The sequence below is a fragment of the Mytilus edulis genome, chromosome 8 (assembly GCF_963676685.1).
Source record: "Mytilus edulis chromosome 8, xbMytEdul2.2, whole genome shotgun sequence".
In the NCBI taxonomy this organism is placed as follows: Eukaryota; Metazoa; Mollusca; class Bivalvia; order Mytilida; family Mytilidae; genus Mytilus; species Mytilus edulis.
The window spans coordinates 7,942,163-7,960,094 of record NC_092351.1 but is presented as its reverse complement, the minus strand read 5'-3'; the positions used below and the strand labels follow the sequence as shown (position 1 = coordinate 7,960,094).

The following is a 17,932-nucleotide window of genomic DNA, read 5'->3' as shown; positions in this document are numbered from 1 at the left end:
TATTTGATACTTTATGGTAAAATATGGCCCTTTTAGTTGAGTATTTTTCACAATGTAAAAGAAAATGTTTTTCATTTTCAATTTGACCAGAATTACATTCGGAGCAGTATCTCTCATTTCTGGGAATATTTAGATGTCTTTTTTTTTTCCAATCATCAGTATATGAGCGCTTATACGGATCTTACATATTGCAGCTCTGTCACTTCTGTATATATATCAACATAGGGTGGTCTTCTGCCCATTATGTAGACACTCTTGAAAAAGTCTAACTTTTTGGATTCAAATATATTTGCATTTTGGACTTGCAAACATTGGTCATTAATTCTTTGTTGAATAGAATTTAAATTACCTTTAACATAATTAAAGTTATTGATGATATATATGATCATATATGTGAAGATTCGGAAAAAGAAAAATAACGGAAACTCATATCTAGTCCGTCTCTATTCTTAGTATTACAAATTCATTGACCAATCAGAGCTAGTGCGCCATCTCTCAAATCACTCAAAACAAGAAAACAAAAACAATGTTGCCTTGTTGAAAACTGAAGAATCATGTCTGCAGTATCGAGTAAAAAAGGTATAATAGAGTATTACATGACAAATTACTGTTTGCACTTCCTTTAGTTCAGTTCCTTATTGATGTTTCCAAAATGAATATGCTGTGACGAAAAAGTGTTTGGTTGGTTAGTTTGCCGTGATGCAACTTGAACTCAAGTGTGTATTATTGTGTTTGTGCTTTGTTGTTTGGTGTCTACGTTTCACACGTCCACGGACGACAAATGCCAAGTATACTCTTTAACAGGGTAACCCTAAAAATCTCTGTTAGCGTGATTAAGGGAATCCTAGGCTGGTCACATTAATAAATAAATGGATCCTGGTGTAGTCTGAACGAAGTCTTGCAAGTTAACATAAACACAAAGTTGATTAAAAGTTCAATACTGTATTATTCAAAAATCCAAACTACATGTAACAGTAATACAAGTTTACAACATCTTAACTGCAGGCTCAAAAATACGGTGACATAATCCTAAATCTCCTACGTACACTCCTCTCGTACACAAAATCGTCTCCCCTCCTCGTATATCGTATCTCCTCACCTTCTCACTATCTATTTCTCTCTTTTATACTACTCTAGTAACCTGATTACAATATGGTGAAATGACTATGAACAAAGAAATATTCTACAGGAGCTATATTACAGGAGCCCGGAGCTAAGGTCAACCGAGGCACCTGTATAAACAAAGCAACAGGGCACCAGCTGATTAACATGATTGATTTGACATTTAACAATGTAACAAGTGCAATCTGATCGAAGGCGATAAAAAATAGATTGTAAGGAATTACTTTATAACGGTTAATGAGAATAAGTAATCTAATTATACCATGATAATAAAACCCAATGATGCATGTAATAAACGAAAAACGTTACAATGCAGACAATAGCTGTGTTTGGCCAAATAATTATGCATACGTCTGGCAAGGCTATTTTTTTCTGGGATTAAGGCATCCAAGAAAAAAATAGCCTTGTTTTGGACGCATATGTCCCAGAAAAAAAAATGAAAATAGCCATACATGTGATGGACTGTGAAACTCAGATCAGGAGATGTTTTTTTATCGACATAAATTTTTTGGTAAATTTGACCGTATGATGTAGAAATTGCCTTTTCATGTGTTTTTTCTTCTTCAAATTTCCATCAAAATGTAATATGTTTATAGTACCCTTGTTGCCTTTCTATTTGAATGATATCACATTATTAAAAAAATATATATATTGAGAAGAATCTGTTTCTTGTTTTGTTTTTGATAATTGATTGTTAACTGAGGGGGGCTTTAACTGCTTGCAAATAAATGATTATGACCTTTTCTTTGGGTATAGATTTGTATTCATGTCTCCATCTCCTTATCATTGGTAACTGTATAGACAAATAAGAAAGAAATATGCTATACATGTATGTTTATAACATGATAAATTAATTAAAAATATAACAAACAATAACAGTCTTTAAGCATTATGAAAGTCATATTTCTAGAAAACTTAAAGACTTGAACAGTGTAAAATGTTTGGCTATTTTTAGCTGAATGACTGAATACCTATTGTACTGTTTTATTCTAAAGCCCTGGTCACAACAGATTGCACGATTTTTTGTCGTAGAAGATCTATAAAATAATTGTTGTGCAAAATGTCAAAATAATATTTCGAGTGGCACATCAGCGACGACATGCACACGATCATGACAATGATTCCACGATGGGTACAAGACAGAAAAAAAATATCTAATTGTACTGTCGTGTGTTTGTCGTGCGACAATCATACAACAATCGTGAGTGGTCTTCATGTATATGGATGCGTGTGTGACTGTCGTGTTACTGTCGTGCCACTGTCATACGACTTGTGCAACTGTGATGTGAGTGGCGACTCTCAACAAAAGTTTTTGAAACATGCAAGTCTCCATCCGCAACGAAATCACCGGCAGATACCCGTTCTTACTATTGCATCAGTGTACAATACTGCCCAAACACCATTTGATATATGGCTTAACCCACCAATGTCGGGCGTTCCTATACTAGCCACTGGCTCGAATCAACTCTAACATGACTATATTTTGCTCTTGTTGGAGTCCGGCAAGGCACCTATTTAACAGTGCCGAACATAATTGTTCTGGTTGAAAAACATCCTCTTTAAACGATAGACGATATGTTTTTCAAAACATTCATTTCCGCCCAATTGTATTCTTCTAAATAAAACTTAAATATGCTTCACGATGAATGTACCACTGTTGTACAACAGACAATGCTGTGCGAGCATCGTACGAAATTTGGTATTCTTGAGACATTCATGCAACTGTATCACAAGTGTCTTGCGACAGTTGTGAGGTTGTCGTAGGACAGTCCTGCAACGATTGTTTTATTTAAATGGTTTATGTTGGTACCCACGACAATGAGTTTATCGCACAACAGTCACACGATTGTGGTAAGACACTCTCACGACAGCCACAAGACAGTGATACGACAAAAAATCGTAGAGCCACTCGATTGTATGACGATCACAGATGACCCTCGATTTGACCAAATTTCATGTTGTGGAGCTGCATAGATGTGTCTTGGGTTCGTTGTAACCAGTGCTTAAAGGACACGTTAGAAGTAAAACTGACAAGAATTTTCATTCAGTCTAACTTGTAAAATTAAAATATTCTATTCTAAATTTGTTGGTCAGATTTAATATATAAATTTTAATTTAATCCTTGAAAAGAAGTCTAGATTCCTAAAATAATTTATAAATTTAAATTTTTAACCGGATTTTTGTGACAAAAATGTCGGTTATTGATTTGGGGATGTACGGTGGGCGGCCGGGCGGGCAGGTGGCAATCAAATGTTGTCCGTGCATTAACTCATGAACCATTCAACCAAAGCTTTTAAAATTTTAATATGTTGTTACTGACAACTAAATGGAGTTTCCAGTCATGTCTGTGTGCATTTACGCATGAACTGTTCTTCCAAAGCTTCCCAAATTTTAATATGTTGTTACTGATGACAAAATGGAGGTCAAGTTCAATTATGAAGATTTTGACTTTTACCGTTCAGGAGTTATGGTTCTTGAAAGATTGAAAAATGGTGTTTCCAGTCGTGTCCGTGCATTTTCTCATGAACCATTCAACCAAAGCTTTTGAAATTTTTCAATAATGACGATTTTGACTTTTACCGTTCAGGAATTATGGTTCTTGAAAGATCGTAAAATGGCGTTTCCATTCACGTTGTTACATGTACTCATAAACCATTCAATCTAAGCTTTTCAAATTTTAATATGTTGATACTGATGACAAAATGGAGGTCAAATTTGAAATTGACGATTTTCACTTTCATCATTCATCAGTAATGGTTCTTGTGATATTGCCAGGACACAAATAAATGTTAATAAATGCGGTTTGCTGTCGTTGTGACAGCCTTTTGTTTTATTTGTCCCAAAATATTTAAATTCATTTAGTTACCATCCTTTTATGATAATTTAATTAAAATATTATTCATTTAATATTATATTCTTTTTACAATTTACATTTTTAAGAGCAAAATAACTTAAAACAGGATAAATCAAAGAGAAGTAACAAAAAAATATTTTAATACACAAAGTTTTTGGAAAGATTAGAACTTGTTCTAAATCTTTACTAAGGCACCGGCCTCCCTAACAACAGGACAGGTTAGCTACTGTTACTAAATGTATTCACACTGAAATATAGTTCCCTATGGTTCTGATGTATGTGCACATAATACACATATAAACTGAAAAAAACTGGGTATATTATTGGAGCAGTTCATTCAAGAATGTGTGTCATTAAGGTGTGTTGATGTGCAGGCTTTGTAAAAAACATTTTGATTAGGTAACTGGGTATTGATTCAACTAGTATGATTGACAACTGTCATTATCACTAAACAATCAGAGACAAGGTGGACCTTTAATTACAATGCCCCACCTCCTAATTGACCACATTACCTATCAACCTCAGTCTTACATAATTATACAGACCACTCAATTTAATTCTTAATACACAAGTATTTGACCTCATAATTGAATACATAAATGTGTATATTAGATGTTTGATATTTATAAGGATGATAGATTTATTTATTGCCAATTACTTTTGATCTACATTACATAAAGTGATTCTGTAAATTATATCTGAAAGATAAATGATTAATGGATTAACAAGATCTTTAAAAAATGAAATATGAATATAAATATGAATAAATAAAAGGTATTCAAGTAAGGCCTATAATTTACTTGATAAATTTCCAATAATCATTGTAATTAATCAACAATTAAATTAGTACACTTTTTTTTTTATCAGGAATTGGCTTGAAACAGTTTAAAAATTTTAAAACTTTTAATTATAACAAACCATTGTTTATTAGTTTATTTCCCATCAATCATTATGTCTATTTTAGTCATTTGAATTTTTATTAGAAGTTAATATATATTTTTGCAATCAAGAAAGAATCCACATTTCAATAAGATTAGTTTTTAAATTTGTTTACGTTGAAAAAGTACATTTTCAATGCCCTGTGTTGAAAAATACTTTAAAAATTTATCAAAAGGCACTCTAAAACTTTTAATCTTCAATGCCATATAACCTCTGTTTCAACTTACAAAATTCCCCAAAACAACAGTTTTCATTTTTTGTTGTTGACACTTTAAAGTTTTAAGCTTTTGGTCCAGATTTATGTCTTGCAAGGATAGTTGGTAACATTTACTAGAAGAATTTTTGCATTTTTTGTTTTTTTGAAACATGTTCAGAACCGGCAACATAATTTCGATAAGATATAAACTGCAGTTTAAATAAAATTGTGCAAATTAAGAGACCCATATTATTTAATTTGAGCTCATTTTATCCTCATACTGGAAAAGCAAGTTTCCTTCTAAAGACCTGCTGTAAAAGCAATTTTCAGCAATAGTGCTTTATAAATGTTCATTTTTCCCCACCATACCTTAATATGAAATAATTCAAACTTCTCTTCTAATCTTTCCATGAGTGATTTCCATCACTTTGATTATCACACAACGGCAGTTAGCCAGAGGTAAACATCGTTGATTACCAGTATGTTTGACACCCAAGCTGTTAACAGTTAAGTGAAGCCATATAATTATACATCTTCTTTGATTTACAGGTGAAATTTAACACAGGTGTCAATTACAACCCTACAGTAGTAAGAAATTATCAAATATGGAGGTTGAAAATTTTCATTCATAAAATATTTCATACACTGGATATTTTCTGCTAAATGGGAGGACAGGAGGAGACCCCTGAAAACAGGATTATTGTACTCCCGTTGGGAGGTTCACATGTATGAATAGCCTTGCCAGACGTCATAATTATTTGGACTATAACTATGGGCATCCTAATGCATCACATGCACTTGTTTCTATCCACAGTCGCCTGAAGATTTCATAGTTATAGCGAAAAAATGGGGGAAATAAAATATTTTTAGTAGTATTGAATTAGTATTATATAGAATAATAAGTACATTCATGCACTTGTATCGAGTTTTGGAATAACTATTCAGATTACGTAATTAACATTTTACCGATCATATTACACGTTCAGTTGAATGATTTTTGAAAATAATACTAATATCAATGAAAACAACGGCAATTGTATCCCTCAGAACAATCATGCTCCTTGGTTTTAAGAATGTTGTAAACAGTTATTTTGTGCAACTTGTTTTGCCATTTTTATACGCCTGTCAAAATTTTGACGGAACGTATTATGGTATACAAATGTCCGGTGTCCGTCCATCTGTCTGTCTTTCCGGCGTAAACATGTCGCACCGTAACTTGAGAACGACTTATCTAAATTTCATGAAACTTAATATAGTTGTTTTTTGTGATAGTCAAATGATCTGTATACTTTTTGGTGAAAATAAGATTTAAACTTTTTGAGTTACGGCACTTTGTAACTAAAACAGGGGGGTGTTTTTTTTCACATGTCGTCCTGTATCTCAAAAACGATTCTTGATTATTGCTTAAAACTTTACACACTTCTTAGTTATATTAATCTTAATATCTGTATACTTTTTGGTGATGATTCAAAATTTTATTTTTGAGTTATTGAGTATTTTGTAAAAAAGGGGGAGGGGGTTTTACATGTCGTGCCGTATCTCAAAAACGATTTATGATTATTGCTTAAAACTTTACACACTTCTTTGTTATATTAATCTTAAGATCTGTATACTTTTTGGTGACGACTCAAAATTTTATTTTTGAGTTATTGAGTATTTTGTAAAAAAGGGGATTTTTTTTTTACATGTCGCGCCGTATCTCAAAAACAATTTATGATTATTGCTTGAAACTGTACACACTTCTTTGTTATATTAATCGAAAGATCTGTATACTTTTTGGTTTGAATCAAAATTTTATTTTAGTGATATTTGTTAAAAAAAAACCAGGGTGGGGGGTTTCACATGTCCCGCCATGTCTCAAAAACAATAAATGATTATTGCTTAAAACTTTCTCCGAAACTATTTATGATTATTGCATAAAACTTCCACACAAGACGTCGGGCGTATCATGCGCTCATGGCGCAGCTGTTTATTATTTCATGTGCAGCCGTGAAAAAGGTACCGGTACGTTATTCATTGTGTTTTATGAAAAAGGTAAAAAGATCTACGTGCAAGAAATTTTTAATTGTTCGTTCATCGTTAAATGAGAATTTTATTTCGTGTTCTTCCGTGCAGATACCCCCTCCTTTACGCCCCTCTTTTAATTGTGGCCTAAAAGATGAAATATCAAATATATTTTGCTTTTTATCAAGGTTTTACTTCAATAAAAAGTAAAAAACACCATAAAAATATGGAGTATTGTCCAGGGCGGTGAATACTGGTAAATAGTAAACCACCCAATCTTGACATGCATGGATTGAGAATGAAAATAAAAGCACAATACAATATGTTTTTTATAAAACAAATCTAGTCTTTACTGTCAACATGTTTGCTTTGTCTGCTGAGAAAATAAAAGATATTTCATTTTCAATTGGTCAAAATTAATTTCAACAGTCCAACATGAACGTGTATTTGACTAGCATAAATGTTTATTCATTTAATCATAAACTTTTTCTTTTACTGCTTGCAGATGAATATTTACAGAAGTTTCAAAAGTATAAAGATGAAAAAGAAAAACATAAGAAAGATCAAAGGTATTATCACATATCCTCTCCAATCATTTTGTACACATTTTTTATTTTAATATAAAAAAAGAAGATGTGGTATGATTACCATTGAGACAACTCACCACAAGAGACCAAAATGAACTTAGAAGAGGACTTTTACTGTAACTGATACATGTAACATGTGTGATGTAAAAAAAAAAAAAAAAGGGCCAAGACTTTTAATGAATCATACTTGTGACATACAAGTACAGGGACCATAAAGGGAATGTTTTTTAAATACAAATATAACCAGTATTTTAATAAGTTTTGAAGACTAAATCATGCTTATAGCATGCTTTTATTTTATGTATTCTGTATACATACATAGAAATTGTTGTTTTTGTTACTTTGATGACCTTGTCCTATATATTTGGAGAAGGTTCAAAGTTTTAAAAAAAACTCCCTTCCATTTAAACAAGTTTCCGTTTTGAGATTGAATTTCTTCAAATGTATTTTTTCCACATATCGGTTGTTATTACTACCCTTAAAATCAAACTAAACAATAAAATGTCATTACATGTAGTTGGATAAATTCATGCCAGTGTCTCAGCTGATATTTAGTTTTTTTGTTTTTGTTTTTTAATGCATTTTTCTTTCATGAATATGTACAAACATGAACATACGTCTTTCTTTTGCACTTTATTTGTAGATATTATAATGAGGAATTTAATACATTGATACAGTCATCATGGTCATGTATATGTACAATGTACATTTGTGTGTACATATAAAATATGTGACATACATATTTAAAAATGCCCTTTTAAATCCGAGGATTACAAATTTTAATTGTATGTTATACAGTTCTATGAATATTTTATTTTTTAGATTGCAAATTTCAAGTAAAATAGATACTTTAAAACCACAAAACCCTAGTCCAAAGTCATGGAGTACAAAGAAAAAAAGTTTCACAGGAGTAAAACCAACAGCGCATCAATCTACAGTCAGTCAACATTGTAAAGAAAATAAAAAACCTTTTATAGAATTAGTGACCAACACACTGACAGACAAACCAAGGGGATCGAAGCCTCTTCCAGAAAAACAGATTTCTAAGTCTGCTCCAGTAAATAGAAAGACAACAGGCTCAGTGACAGAAGCTAAAAAGGTACAGACCTCAACATCTAATGTAAGGAAGTCATTTGGACATGTTAATAAAGTACCAAATCTTGCTGGAAAACCCAGGAAATCCCTTCCAGACACATGTGCAGGAAACCCCAGGAAATCTCTCCCTGGCACATCAAATAAAAAATTTCATATTACTCTTACCAAATCAATAGAAGTAGATCATTCAAAACTAAATCAAAATGGAAACTCTCGAAAAAGTTTATCAAGTAATGGCAATGTTCGAAGAAGTGTATCTAATAATGAAAACTCACGAAAAAGTGTATCAAATAAAGATGTGAATTCACGACAAAGTTTCTCTGTCAAATCAAGACGTAGCATTTTTTCAGTAAATGTGTATTCACATCGTCAAACTTCTGGTGTAAATAACAAAAATGTGAAATCAGATGTTCCTAAAAGTAAATTGGTTATGGGTCAGAGGTCAAGGAGACATTCAGATATACATAAAGAACAGAGAAAAAGCAAACCAGCAAGTATTCTGAAGAGAAAGTCATGTTTTGCTAGTATAGATATAGAAGGAGCCTACAGTAAAACTCCCGATCATGGTAGAAGTGTCAGATTTATTAGTCCTGATGATACACGGGAGGACCACAATACAAGTACTTTTAGGAAGACACCAAAGAGATCGGTAGATAATGTAATAAGTGACAGACAGCCAACACCTAAATACTCCGCCAAGAAACCTCGCCATAATGAAGAACAAGTTGTCATGAGGTATATATATTGTTATAGTTTATCATATTTATTTGCATCATTTCAAATAAATCAGCATAGTGAGCATACAAAAATATACAATAATAATAAGATTCGGAAACAAGCTGGTCATAGCTTATAAATCTGTTTATTTTAAAAAAAATACCAACTAACTCAAATTAAGGATTACATAAATATAGCATGCAATGTTATAATGAAGTGTATTGTAATATAAATATAGTTTAAACCAGTCTTTTAATGCAGAAACTGATGTTAACCCAATGCTTATATATTTTCTTTCAAAATTAAAGTTCATGTAAGCAATTATTAGCGATATTATCATGATAACATGTTACCTTAAACTAATATAATTCTAAAGATTTATACATGTACCATTATTTAATATTATCATTTTAAAAGAAATTGTTTGTGTTGTTTTTCATCTTTTTGCAGATCAGTATATTTCAAAATTCTATACTACTTTTAAAATCGTATAATGTGTGAGCCTGTCAAACATGTCCTTGAGGTTTGAGGTACAAAATGTACATGTATCTGGCCATGTCTTTCATGTAACCCCAGGATCTGCCTAAAAGTTTAGAAAAAAGGGATTGAAAATTTCAGTTCCCTACTTCTTGGATTGGAATGAAGCTTGGCAGAATCGTTTATAAATGCAACATGTACAAGCTTAGCAGAATCGGTTATAAATGCAACATGTATTTTAATGTGTCAAAATCTTGGATTTTTTAAATAACATATTTTATATCTGCTGTGTTCAAAGGGTTAACAGATTTGATTGTCTTTATACATTTTAATTGATGCTCAGTTTAAATTTTTTTTAACCTTTTTTTAAAAATTGCAATTCTGAATTTCTGTTTTTCAGAAACAAACTTGATGAATGGTTGAAGTCTAAAGGAAAGACACCATCTAAGTTCCGACACCTGATGTGTTTCCATGATGACAACAATAAGACCGACTCTGTTACTGATTCTTGTATAAAAAGGAGTTTGACTGTTGAGGAACTCACAGAACAGGTATACAGACTCATTCCAAGATTCATTTCCATCCATTATGTACAAACAATTTGAAATTTTATTATATATATAATACATGAATTTTATAAACATATATGAAACACTTTAACTACATGTATCAGGAAAAATCCAAATCAAATCATATTCAGGTTTATTCAAAACAAACAAATCTAAGAATGAATATCTTTGAAAAAGTTAAATAATTCTCCATCTCTGCACAAGTTTTAATCCATCAACTTATTTAATTAGTAAATCACAAAATTATTAAATGTATGATATTTTAATATCAAACAATTTTGTTTTAGAAAGCCACAATAGATCGAGAAGATAATATAGCAGTAAACTTAGCAGACCAGTTTAGGGATGCTGCATTAGAAGAATTAGATTCCATGTTAGAGGAATGTACCACATTGTTTGAGGCTGTAAGTTTGATAGAGGGTATATTTCTCATGTGTTCATGGTAATATTGTTTTGAGGATTTAGGTTGTATGGAGGTTGTATATTCCATATGTTTATTTTGGAGGCTCTATGCTTGTCTCAGTAGATGGGTTAATTTTCTATAATTTTTTTTTTTGAAAGTTCCTTCATTTATTTCAAAATTTCAAAGAACATTTTTGTTTACCAGTAGTTTTCTCTTTCTATAAATACAACATAACATAATAATTAATGTTTAAAATCTAAATTATCCTTTATACAAGATAAAAGAATTTTACACACCTTGTAAAACAAATTCTTTTTTTTATTATTATAAGTTTGAAAATAGTAATGTAAAAACTAAATTTTAACTATATGTATTTATTATAGGGTTGTCCAAGAGAAGACATCCTAAGTTGGCTAGACTCTATAAAACAGAACATACAGTTATCAAAGACGTATGCTAAGTTTTATATCTGTAAAGCCAATGTCTTGAAAGGAAGAGAGAACTTGGAGGAAGTACTGAAAGTGTATGAAGAAGCTGTGATCAATTCAGCTCAGGTGAGTACAAACTTTGTCTTATTTTATTGACTTTCACTGTACAATGGTAGACATGTAATGTTGATCCCATGAAATTGAACGTTTAATTATCTACTGTAGATTCATTTATTTTCGTGGATTCCAATTTTCGTGGATATTTGATTTTGCTGTTTTGACAAAGTCTGCATACAAACCTATATAAAAAAAATCATTTGTTGAACTTTAAATTCGTTGTTCACCTGTATCCACTAAACCTGTGAACATTTGTATCCAACAAAGAATAATGATTCCACAGTATGAAATGTAATTTATAAATGGAGGACACAGCATATAGGTGAATCCTGGCATGATTATTTAATCTGCTCATTATGGAAACACAATTTTGTAGGTTATAGTATGAGGAAGTACATGTTCAAAATAAGACCATAAGATTGAATGTTAGTTATATGAAACATTTGCAAAGGTACATGATTGATTGATCATTACTGCATCAAAAATTAAAAGTGTAAAATATAGGTGAAAATCAGAATTTCTCTTATTTTGTTATGAAGAAGTTATAGTATGAGAACTTTTAATCATCAGAACATTTTAAAAATTCAGTAAACTTTCACATCATAGTCATGTAGTCATTAAATTAGTTGTTTTTTTCAGCCAGCACATGAATTAGCCACAGCTCTGACCAGCATAGTAAAAGACATTTGTCAGAAGAGAGAGAAGAAAGCAAGACGAAGAAGTGCAGCAGACGTTCAGGAAGAGAATATCTTTGAATCCAGTGCTATCAAATATACTGTCAGACAAATGACTCCTCTGTCTAAAAAGTAAGAATACAGTTTTACCATCAGACAACAATTTTGATGTTTTATGAGCATCATGTTATTGAAAAACCTACCTTATTAATTTTACATAATGAATCTTTAAGTTTTTATTTAAGGGATTGAAAGTTTGAGAGATAAGATGATAGCATACAAATAATAATCATCAGAAAAAAAACCACACACAATGATTGAATGTAAAATTGTTCAATGAGTTGTGAATAATGATATACAATAAACAAAGATACTTTGCTGTAAGGCCCTTATTTGGCCCAAAAATTACTGCAAATTTAAATGTAATTACACATATTTTTAAATTACTGTAAGTATCTAAGGTACAAAGTATCCAGAAAAACAAAACAATTTTGGACATTGAACAAGTTACCATGGCAACAAATCATGACTTAATTTGCATATTTTGTAAAATTTTGTGACTTTCTTTGTTTTTCATCACATTTTAAGTATATTTTAGATTGAAAAAGTATGTGTGCACCCAAGAAACAACTTTATATTCGACGAGATTATGTCAATAATTATAAAAAAGCTTCTGTTAAATTATTTCATTATTTCTTGGCTGCGCACAAATGTTTCCACAACAGAAATAAAGATAGAAAACTGCAGAAATTCTGTATTTTTCATTGTTTTTTTTTTAAATAGTACATATTATGACGTTATTATTACGTCATCACTTAAAAATCTACAAATTTTCATTGATATTTCTTGACCCTATGCATTTCTAAACATTATGTGCCAATTTGAAAAAGTTATCAATCATTGTATTTTCTTGGGCCAAAACCAGGCCTTAATGCCCCTTCTCCTTTGAATTCAATGTTAATTTACCCATATACAATTAAGAAGGTAGAGGTTTATATCCTCTTAATTTGTTCAAATTCTTATAATGCTGCCTTTATCATTGTTTGCAATTTAGTGTGTAAAGGTTGTTCTTTTATCGTCTTTGGCTTTATTATTTGCTTACCACTTACTTTGTTTTTGATTCAAATCATTGTTTTTGTGTTTTTACTAGCAATACGATAATTTCTTTTAAAGTTATTAGGTAGTTTGTATATATTTATTACTGAAATAAACCGCTGTTTAGATTTTAGACACTTCTTTACACATATTTCAATATAATTTCATTGCACTATTTAATTAAATTTCATGGTCACCCATAACAATATCTTTAAAGTTGATTATAATGCTATTAACTCTTTACAGGAGAAGGAAGTCTGCCAGTGATGTCAAGAGAAACTCGCCATGCGTTGTTATTACCCCTGTCAGACGGTCAACACGACGAAGTATCTCATGCTTACCCAGTAATCTCCAGGATAAAAACCAGACATACAAGTCATTAGAGGATGTATCAGACAAGAAAAAAACTCTCTTCTTCCCTAATGAGGCTTTAAATTATGAAGATTTGGATGAATGATTAGACATTGTTATTGATCCAGTAAACTATCAAATTGTGTGAAAAAAATTCAAGCCAAAGTTTTCATTCTTGTCAAGAACAAAATTAATATAGCATTGTGAAAGTGCCTGAATGCTTTTGACATGTTTGAATTTAAACAATGTAAAATATGTCTTTTTCATTTCAGTACATTTTTAAACAGCAGTTTCATTATATATTACTGTAAATTCAATTTTTTTTCATACCAAAACTTTCAATTTTTGCAATAATGAAAAAATCTTCCTAATATCTAGTTTACAGTATATATTATCTACTATATACATAAAGGGGGGATATAGGAGAAGTGCTGATTCCGAAATCCTGGGCTAAAAAACATGAAATCCTGAGGTCCCGAATTTGAATAAATTTTAATCCTGACATCCTGAAATTCAAAAAAAAAATTCCCAGATCCCGAAATGGTAAATCATGAAATCCCAAGATTAAAAACACCTGATCCTGGAGTCAATAAAGGTCCTATCCCCCTCTTACATGCACAATGGTTTGAGGAAGAGTAATGTTAACATGATATGTAGGACTGAAGCAATATGACTTGGTTCTGCTGTCACTACACAGTTCTTGTCCTGATAATTATTGAATGATACAATCAATGAACATTCAAATCTAAATATCATATAGTAAATTCAATAGATGTCACTCTTTTAAAATTACATTCAACTTAGACAGAATTTATTTAACTTCCACTCAAATAATTGTAGAAATATTGCAAAAAAAACTCATGTGATCAAACTGACAATTCAGGAAAATTTTATAGACTGGGATGAATTAGGCTTAAATTAAAATATTGTTTGTTTGCCCTTTACCGACCGACCCTTTAAATTCGTTCCGCCTGAAAATCTTTTATTTGTATTTATCAGCAAGATTTTATTTTATTTTATTTTTTCGTTCCTACCAAAAATCTTTTATCTGTATTTCCCGCTCAAAACTTTTTTTTACCGGAATCCTCGGGGTTTATCTTTATCGTGAAAGGTCTAGTCCGTTTGGTATCACGTGAGCGTTTGACATGAACACTTGCATTTAGAGTTTCAAAGCATTTGTTTGAAATCGATGTTGAATGCTTTGAAATCATGATATGACGAACGTAAACTCTGTATTTTTATACTTGAAGAGCAGGGTTCATTTACAAAAAAGTTCGTTTAATACAAAATAGTTCGTTTAATACAAAATTATCAACGTGTGTACAAACCGTAGTATTTTGTGTAAACGGACGTTGTATTCTATGTAGGGATGGCCTTTTGTGATCCGTAGATCAGGAAGATTATGTTAACGATGCCTTCGACCAGCATTGCTACATTATTTATATCTGACATGAAACAAAGGTGACAAAAGCCTGTGAAGTGGAGAATATTTGGCAGTAAAATCGCCCAAGTTTTCCATACAGATCATTTATAAATGCGATGTAAAATATGTGACAATTGAGTTCAAGTCTTGTAGCATTTTTATTAGAAACATAGGCACACACGGAAATTTAAACACTCTAGGGACTTTTTCTACTAGTAATGTATGTCTGCCCGGACATATTTTACCAAGACAAAGTTATCTCTTACAGAAAACCTTTAGGTAGAGGTAAACGTACAAGGTACGTAGTACAGAATATTAGTGCAAGCTAAAACTCTTCAAAGTTCCAGGCATATTTAAACGTTGAAAATATGCGGCACAGCTCTATATTTTGGTATTTGAAAACAAAATAGTAGTGCATATGAATTAACTTCACATTCTACATGATACTTTTTTTCGAAGCCTAGTCCCAGAAACTTAGGCAGCAACCATTTGATTTTCTGGGGGGGCTATGGTTTTTTTTCTGGACAAATTTTTTTTTCCGCCTGCGGCGAAAAACAATCTAATTTTTTTCGAGACAAGTCGAAAACAATTTTTTTCTTTCAATTTTAGCATTACATATAGTGGCAGCTGAGGGTGAAACAAACAATTTTTTTTTCTCAGAATCAAAAACAAATTGTTTGTTTCTCCAAAAACTGGAAACAAACTTTTTTTTCCAAAACAAACCATAGCCCCCCCAGAAAATCAAATGGTTGCTGCCTTAGAATGAAATTCAAAACAGTGTGGCTGTGGCCATTGATTGACACATTAAATTCATCCATTAACTGGGACAATTTAGGTGAACGTGTGTCTGTAATGACCACTGTTCACGACGTACCTACGATAGACATTTAAACTGTGGGGTCACCAAAGGTTTCTTAACGCCTTTAATTATAAAATAGTTCGAAAAATTAATCAGGAATAACCTTTATGTTTTGATTTATACAACTGATATACATCAAAACATAGTGTTATTCCTGATTAATTTTTCGAAATACTTTATTAAGGTGTTGTGGACCTTTAGTGACCCCATAGTTTAAGTGTCTTTAAAAAGTACACAGTGAGCAATGGTCGTTACATACAAACGTTCGCGTAAATTGTCCCAGTCAATGGATGAATTTAATGTGTCAATCAATGGCCACAGCCACACTGTTTTGAATTTCATTCTATTAGCAAAAGCAAAACAGACAAAAATGACATTATGCAGATTTTGTATCTATAAAATAAAATATTATACCTACCTGCCTACCCATGAAAAAAAAATATACCGAGCCAAGTTATTTTTTTGGGGAAAAAAATAAAATATTTTACTTACCTACCTACCCTGTTTCAAAACATAGGGTCGGAAAAGGGCAAACAAACAATATTTTAATTTAGGCCTTAAGACAACACATTTATGAACAATTTCATATACATTTTCATATGAAAAAAAATATTTGACATGATAAAAGGCTTTCAGCATTAGTTGCAGGTTTCCAGCTTTAAGCCTCATTCTGAATCTCTTTAAGTATATAAATATTATTGGTGTGATATCTAGTAAAACATTAAATATGGGCATTACATGTATTATTACTGTAAAAATATTTATATCTACTTTAGCTTTGCTCGCTTAAAAAAAATGAATTTGAAGAAAAGAAAAAATAAATAAATGCTTATGTACATGTAACTGCAATTGTCTTATTAATACAAAATGAATTCAATAGATCTTTGTTTTTATTGTATACTTAATTATTAAAGAAGTTTAATTTTGAAGCAAGTTTTTAGTTAAATGAGTGTTTGTTTTTAATCCTGTGGGCTTCAGTTTTTAATACATATGTATATTTTATTTAATAATTTATAAAATGTGTTTGAATTTTTATTAAATCAATAATGCCTCAAAGCTGTAACTCATGTTTTAATTGAAATTTTTTATAAATTGATTGACAGCAAACAATATATTGATTTTTATATCATCATATATTCCAAAGATCATAATGTTTTTTTTCTCATAACAATTTTAAGATTTGCAATTTAATGATATGTGAAGTATAAATTCATTTTCTTTTTGAAAATATCCTATATTTGAAAAAAAATTTAAATACCTAAATGCTCAAGATAAATTGTATTAAAACTGGATATTTATTTTATTTTTATGTAATCAACAAACTGGTGGACAAATTTTAGAAAAAAAAATATAGCATTTTATTGCTATAGATAGAGAAAAAACATTGTAGAGTTAGTGGGAATCAATTTTGTTTGTCAAACTGTTACGAAGTATTGAGATATGTCAATGTTAATTATGAATAGCCTACAGACAGAGGAGATTATGATATAAATGACAAACAAAATAATACATGGAAAAAAACCAAACTGTCTTTTCAATGTATTTCAAAAACATCTATATGTGTGATATTTTCATTTTATTTTATCTGCACTATTGTTATGTATACCCTCTACTTTTAAACAAAGGATACCAATACAAATCATATATCTACAGTATTACATTGTATTATTTTACTTCATTTACCCAGGTTATTATAAGAAACAATTGAATGTTCCTTGGAAGGCCACTGTATGAGTTTAGAAAAGTTATTAAGGAAAATGAGGTGAAAATGAGAACAAACAGACAATTTAAAATATCATAAATAGAACAATGAATTGAAAAAATAGTAATGACAGACAATAAATAGTGCACAACATTTTACGTCAATCTTAATGATTTAACAAGACAAACCAAAACATAAACAATGAAAACTTATGCTACAGAGAGTATGTTAGAGATAATGGTGTCGCCTATAACATGTAAACATTTGTCATGTTAAAAAAAGATAATCAAGGATTATGTCTACTTACCAAAAAACATATC

At 30.8% G+C, this 17,932-nt stretch overlaps 1 protein-coding gene across 1 annotated transcript; it reads left to right on the top strand.

The window, feature by feature from the left end:
- The first annotated feature begins 442 nt into the window (after positions 1 to 442).
- On the top strand, positions 443 to 17,565 carry LOC139486722 (cytoskeleton-associated protein 2-like). Its single transcript, XM_071271647.1, has 9 exons — positions 443 to 579; positions 7,621 to 7,684; positions 8,525 to 9,532; positions 10,392 to 10,542; positions 10,848 to 10,964; positions 11,347 to 11,517; positions 12,148 to 12,314; positions 13,524 to 14,539; positions 16,473 to 17,565. The coding sequence occupies exons 1-8, from the start codon at positions 555 to 557 to the stop codon at positions 13,732 to 13,734; spliced, it is 1,914 nt and encodes a 637-aa protein (XP_071127748.1). The 5' UTR covers positions 443 to 554; the 3' UTR covers positions 13,735 to 14,539; positions 16,473 to 17,565.
- The last annotated feature ends 367 nt before the right edge of the window (positions 17,566 to 17,932 follow it).